The sequence below is a fragment of the Trachemys scripta genome, chromosome 14 (assembly GCF_013100865.1).
Source record: "Trachemys scripta elegans isolate TJP31775 chromosome 14, CAS_Tse_1.0, whole genome shotgun sequence".
Classification (NCBI taxonomy): domain Eukaryota; kingdom Metazoa; phylum Chordata; order Testudines; family Emydidae; genus Trachemys; species Trachemys scripta.
Window position 1 is genome coordinate 16,016,966 of NC_048311.1, and position 7,167 is coordinate 16,024,132.

Below are 7,167 nucleotides of genomic sequence, written 5' to 3' on the forward strand. Positions count from 1 at the left end.
AGGTCTCTGGTTCCAGTCCACACATCCTTTAGTTGTCCTAAGAGGGATGTATCTCCTCCGAACTGCTAGTGACATCTATCTTAATCTCATCTGTGCTGAGTATACTCCTACCATTCCTATTTTGCTTCCCATCCCTCAGGCTCTACGTTCTTTAATCTGTCCCGTCCCTAGCCTTTCTGATCCCACTCCTCTTTCTATTCCTTCTGGAATTCCAAGTCTGCCTTCAGAAAGCTCACTGTCATTCATGACTTTCTATCTTCTTAAACTCCATTTCCTCTCTTTCTCTGAAACCTGGGTGTCTGCTTCTCATTTGTCTTTTGTCTGAGACTTCCAAAGGAGAGGTCTCTTTTCTAAACTTCCTGTCATGAAAGCCTTGTTGGTGGTGCATGCTCCTCCATATCTGTCTGTAAACTTGAATTGTATATAATCCAACACTGTTTCCACACTGCCCTCAAGCATAATGGCTGTCATTCCTTTACATTAAACACAGACAGCACCATCACTCTGGTTTCCTGGTATCTGAGTCAGAGAGACACTTGGTTAAAAAGCAGCTGGTTGAAGCTTAATCTGTGCAAGACAGAAGTGATGCTGGTAACAGGGCCAGCTCCAGGCATCAGCAGAGGAAGCACGTGCCAAGGGGCGGCATTCCGTCCATTCTTGGGGCGGCAGCTGGTAATTCCCCCCCCAGTACAGATTGTCTAACAGTCTAAAACCGTAATGTTAGGGCACTTGTCCACTGATCATCAGTGTGATGCTGGACTAAAGTGTCCTTCTGGACTCCTACTCTTGGATACCCAAATGGCGCTTTTAGCTTAAAGTTCCTTCCCATTGGACCAAAGCATTCATTATTTCCTAGTCCAGATGGTTCACTGCTACTTGGGGATGGAAGTGAATGCCATGAAGAAGCTCCAGATGGATGTGCATGTGTTGGTTCATCTTCAGAGCAAAATAGATTGAGCACATTCCCCCTCAACCCCATTGTTCTGCATGCTGTACTGGCTACCTGTCCAATACCAGGTCAACATGCTGATCTACTGTGCCCTGCCCAAGAGAACTTTCCTACATATGCCAAGTAACGTTTTGCAGCTCACTAGAATTGAGGCTTATAGCACTGTTAAGTACAAAGCCCTGGTTAGTATTAACTGCAGAGACTGGAACCAATGAAACTAATAGTTTTGAAAATGAGACTCGTGGGGGGACGGGATTGAATTTGAGTGGCTGCCCTACAGCTATGGAACTTTCTTCCACCAGATATTGGTGACCATATAGCTCACTGTGCAGAGTGAGATTTAAGAACCGCTCAATTTTGCCCCTGAAGACTGTGTGGAAGGATGATAGAATTTTGAGAACCAAAAAGTGAAACTGGCTAGAATAAAGTTTTACTTTTGTTTAGTTTAATTGCATAAACTGAGAAGAAATCAAAAAAGTAAATGGCATAAAATAGTAACAAGTGCCTCTGCCCTTTTCTCTTACATTTCTCCCATCACATCTGATGTTAGCTTTGATGCCTCCTCATCTCCTCTGCTTTTTTCAATACTGCCCATAAACATGGCATGCCTACCTAATCTATATTTACTAAGCCACTTTTTCTCACTCAAAATCCTTCCTAAAAAGCCGCCTCTTTCTTCTTGTCTGCAAGAAGTGTTAACATACCGTAAAAGAGAAAATAATTTTAATGGGATCATCGATATATACGTACCATAAATGAGTAACTTCTTGTTTTCCATTTAAAAAAGTATACTTCAGTATTTGGTTGGGGGAGGGACATCATACTTTTTTTGCAATCATAAACAATTTTGAATATCTAAGTGTCCTGTGTGGTGGTCTCTGCTGAAAAAGCTGTTAATTGTAGCTAAGGATAATCACTCTCTTCTTTTGATTCTCTTAGTATCCACATGGCAGGGGTGGCTCCAGGCACCAGCACACCAAGTGCATGCTTGGGGCAGCAAGCCGCGGGGGAGGCCTGCTGGTCGCTGTGAGGGTGGCAGTCAGGCTGCCTTCGGCGGCATTCCTGCAGGAGGTCCGCTGGTCCTGCGGCAATTCGGTGGCTGGTATGCCGAAGTGCGGGACCGGTGGACCTCCCGCAGGCATGCTGCCAAAGGCAGCCCGACTGCCGTGCTTGGGGCAGCAAAATACATAGAGCTGCCCCTGCAGATGGGGACAGGAGGAGATCTCCACAGAGTATCTTTCTCAGTTATCTACCTTATGGAGTAGCCTTAGTCATATAATGAAGCATTTTCTTGTGGCAATGCAGTAAAAGGCCTGTTAACATGGGCTTGACCTCAACTGTATTTTGCACTTTTATAGTAAATTCTAAAATGTCACACTTTCTGTAAAGAAGAAAATGTTCCAATGCTATCTTAGACCAATTCTGCTGTGAAATTAAGTGCTGAGTATATTTACAAATTTCATTTTTTTGTTTTACAGAATTTCTAGAAGGAGGCGTTGGCCATGTTGAAATGTTGTTTCGGTGCAACTATTTAGCATTAGTTGGTGGAGGGAAAAAGCCAAAATATCCACCTAACAAAGGTACAGTGTTGAGCACTAAGGAACATATTTCATAAATGTTTCTGGCATCTTTGTGTCCAACAAGAAACCTCAAACTAAATTTTTTTTATAGAATCCAGAAAGTCTGTGTGTAGCCTTTGAGTCACAACCTGCCTAAAATTGTTTTAGTATTTTAAGTTCAATGAATGATGTGTATCTTCCTCTTAAGCCAATGGGAATTGTGCCTGCTCGTGAATTTGACCCCAGACTCTACTTCTGTCATGCTTACTTTGGAACATCTGTGGCTCTCTCTAAATCATTTTACTTGTTGAATGGCTTGCTCACCATTTTCTAAGATGTTGAAAATAAACACTAAAGAAACCTACTCTGGAATGCTTGCATTTGTGATGGTGAAATTTCACCATCACTCAGACCTGCATGCCAATAAAAATCAATCATGCAAAAATAGAAAGGAACCCTGACAGAGCTGCAAGCCTGGCCAATGATTTTGTATATTGGCTAAAACTTTCTAATACGTTTTAACAATTTAAAAACCTCTGTCTGAGAGGGCTGGGCTGGGGGAAATCTTCACAGATTTCTTGCAGTAATGGTATTACAATTCATTTTCAATCTTGACAATATTGGAAACTTTCCCGGAAGCCATAGTTATATTCATTATTGTGCCTGCCATGTTTAGAGAACTTGACGAAAACTAACAAAATATTAATTAAACTCCTCCTCTGTGACCAAGTCTTTCTGAACTGGAGGACTTGGTGGTCTGAGATGCACAAAGACTGAAAAATTGGCACTTAGTTTTGGAGGTTTTTCAATTGTTTGCTAAGCCCTTGTTATCAAGTCAGTAAAGCTGGCCTGCTCTCAGTGCTAAATTATAAGGTGCTGGCCATTTTAGTGTGTGTTTTTTGTTTTTGTTTTTTGTTTTTGTTTTTGACACTGTCAGGTTACAATGAATGCTCATAATGTGGTAGCAGTGAAGTGGCCTGTATTTCATCATAATTGCTGCAACTTCAGCTATTTGCATTCATATGTCTTTAAATCTGATAAAAACCATCAACACTGATGTACCTACTCAAACCAGTTGACTTGAAAGTGAAAGACTCTCTCTTCAATTAAGGCATCCAGTCCCCACATCTTAGTGTGAAAGAAAAATGTAGAATCAAATGAAATAAAAATCTTAAATGAATCCACATGTTCCATACTATCCATAGAGATTCTAATTCCATGCTCTAATAAGAATATACCAGTAGGGATCTATTATCGACCACCTGTCCAGGACAGTGATAGTGACTATGAAATGCTAAGGGAGATTAGAGAGGCTATCAAAATAAAGAACTCAATAATAGTCAGGGATTTCAATTATCCCCATATTGAATGGGTACATGTCACCTCGGGATGAAATGCAGAGACAAAATTTCTTGATACTTTAAATGACTGCTTCTTGGAGCAGCTGGTACAGGAACCCACAAGGGGAGAGGCAATTCTCGATTTAGTCCTGAGTGGAGCGCAGGATCTGGTCCAAGAGGTAACTATAACAGGACCACTTGGAAATAGTGACCATAATATAATATTTAACATTCCTGTGGTGGGAAGAACACCTCAGCAGCCGAACACTGTGGCATTTAATTTCAGAAAGGGGAACTATGCAAAAATGAGGGGGTTAGTTAAACAGAAATTAAAAGGTATAGTGACTAGAGTGAAATCTCTGCAAGCTGCATGGACACTTTTCAAAGACACCATAATAGAGGTCCAACTTAAATGTATACTCCAAATTAAAAAACACAGTAAAAGAACTAAAAAGAGCCACCAGGGCTTAACAACCATGTAAACGAAGCAGTGAGAGATAAAAAGGCATCTTTTAAAAAGTGGAAGTCAAATCCTAGTGAGGTAAATATAAAGGCGCATAAACACTGCCAAATTAAGTGTAAAAATGTAATAAGAAAAGCCAAAAAGGAGTTTGAATAACCACTAGCCAAAAACTCAAAAGGTAATAACAAAATGTTTAAGTACATCAGAAGCAGGAAGCCTGCTAAACAACCAGTGGGCCCCCCGGATGATAGAGATAAAAAAAGGAGCACTTAAAGACGATAAAGTCATTGAAGAGAAACTAAATGAATTCTTTGCTTCAGTCTTCATGGCTGAGGATGTTAGGAAGATTCCCAAACATGAGCTGTCCTAGTAGGTGACAAATCTGAGGACTTGTCACAGACTGAAGTGTCATTAGAGGAGGTTTTGAAATTAATTGATAAACTTAACAGTAACAAGTCACCGGGACCAGATGGCATTCACCCAAGAGTTCTGAAAGAACTCAAATGTGAAATTGCAGAACTATTAACTGTGGTTTGTAACCTGTCCTTTAAATCAGCTTCTGTACCCAATGACTGGAAGATAGCCAATGTAACCCCAATATTTAAAAAGGGCATTAGAGACAATCCCGGCAATTACAGACCGGTAAGTCTAATGTCAGTATCGGGCAAATTAGTTGAAACAATAGTAAAGAATAAAATTGTAAGACACATAGAAGAACATAAATTGTTGGGCAAAAGTCAACATGGTTTCTGTAAAGGGAAATCATGTCTTACTAATCTATTAGAGTTCTTTGAAGGGGGTCAACAAACGTGGACAAGAGGGATCCAGTGGACATAGTGTACTTAGATTTTCATAAAGCCTTTGACAAGGTCCCTCACCAAAGGTTCTTATGTAAATTAAGTTGTCATGGTATAAAAGGGAAGATCCTTTCATGGATTGAAAACTGGTTAAAAGACAGGGAACAAAGGGTAGGAATAAATGGTAAATTTTCAGAATGGAGAGGGGTAATTAGTGGTGTTCCCCAAGGATCAGTCCTAGGACCAATCCTATTCAACTTATTCATAAATGATCTGGAGAAGGGGGTAAACAGTGAGGTGGCAAAGTTTGCAGATGATATTAAACTGCTCAAGATAGTTAAGACCAAAGCAGACTGTGAAGAACTTCAAAAAGATTTCACAAAACTAAGTGATTGGGCAACAAAATGGCAAATGAAATTTAATGTGGATAAATATAAAGTAATGCACATGGGGGGGGGGGGGGGAACCGCCCAACTATACATACAATATAATGGGGGGCTAATTTAGTTACAACTAATCAGGAAAGAGATCTTGGAGTCATCGTGGATAGTTCTCTGAAGACGTCCATGCAGCGTGCAGTGGCAGTCAGAAAAGCAAACAGAATGTTAGGAATCATTAAAGGTTCAGAGAATAAGACTGAAAAATCTTATTGCCATTATATAAATCCATGGTAAGCCCACATCTTGAATACTGCATACAGATGTGGTCTCCTCATCTCAAAAAAGATACACTGGCATTAGAAAAGGTTCAGAGAAGGGCAACTAAAATGATTAGAGGTTTGGAATGGGTCGCATATGAGGAGAGATTAAAGAGGCTAGGACTTTTCAGCTTGGAAAAGAGGAGACTAAGGGGGGATATGATAGAGGTATATAAAATCATGGGTGGTGTGGAGAAAGTGAATAAGGAAAAGTTATTTACTTGTTCCCATAATATAAGAACTAGGAGCCACCAAATGAAATTAATGGGCAGCAGGTTTAAAACAAATAAAAGGAAGTTCTTCACACAGTGCACAGTCAACCTGTGGAACTTCTTGCCTGAGGAAGGTGTGAAGGCTAGGACTATAATAGGGTTTAAAAGAGAACTAGATAGCCATTAATGGACCTAAATTCATGGAGGTTATTAGCCAGGATGGTAAGGAATGGTGTCCCTAGCCTCTGTTTGTCAGAGGCTGGCGATGGATGGCAGGAGAGAGATCACTTGATCATTACCTGGTAGGTTCACTCTCTCTGGGGCACCTGGCATTGGCCACTGTCGGCAGACAGGATACTGGGCTGGATGGACCTTTGGTCTGACCCAGTATGGCCGTTCTTATGTTCTTAGTTTTTTCTTTTAAAGTGTCAGCCTTTGTATTATATTCAGCAACTATACCACCTAAGACTTAACTAGAAAGCTCAATTTGATGAGAGATGACAAAAGAAAACACATGGTAATGCAGTAAGTGGTTTGAAGTGCATGGAGTTCTTTCAGTTCATGTTGAACCAATCCACTGGTGTTAGCATCTCCAGTACAACAGTAAATTCTGTCTTTTTAGATAGCATTTACAATGGGGTTCTTGACCACTTGTCATTTTTCCCCTAGTGTCTTGCTTGTGTTTCATTTCCATAATTAATCTAACTACCTAAATCCTCTCTGTGGTTTCAATTGATTGTATTCATTTCCTATCCTAAAGTATTTTATGCTGGTGTATACTCTTAAACAGATGCAATGTTCCTCTACAGCAGAGGTGGGCAAACTACGGCCCGCGGGCCATATGCAATGCTCTGGCCGGCAGATCTGCGAGCTCCTGGGGCAGCACAGATGCAGAGCCAGGTCTGACCTGGTGCTCTGTGCTGTGCAGTGCGTGGCTGGCTCCCACTGGGTTGCACAGCTGCCTGTCCTGGTGCAGCTGCACCACCAGGCAGCGCGGTAAGGGAGCAGGGGAGGGGGGTTGGGGGTGTGGATAGGGGTCAGGGTGATCAGAGGGTGGGGAACAGGGGGGTTGAATGGGAGCAGGGGTTCTGGGGGCAGTCGGAGAGAAGGGGTGGTTGGATGGGGCAAGGGTCCTGGGGGGGGGGGGGGG

General features: G+C 41.6%; 1 protein-coding gene across 4 annotated transcripts in view; it reads left to right on the top strand.

The window, feature by feature from the left end:
- WDR45B (WD repeat domain 45B) overlaps nt 1-7,167 on the top strand; it is a 31,543-nt gene that overhangs the window by 11,232 nt on the left and 13,144 nt on the right. For all 4 annotated transcript variants that reach the window (XM_034790177.1, XM_034790179.1, XM_034790178.1 and 1 more), the window contains one exon: nt 2,428-2,529. In XM_034790177.1, the coding sequence (XP_034646068.1) occupies nt 2,428-2,529 (102 nt within the window). The remainder of the gene's footprint in view (nt 1-2,427; nt 2,530-7,167) is intronic.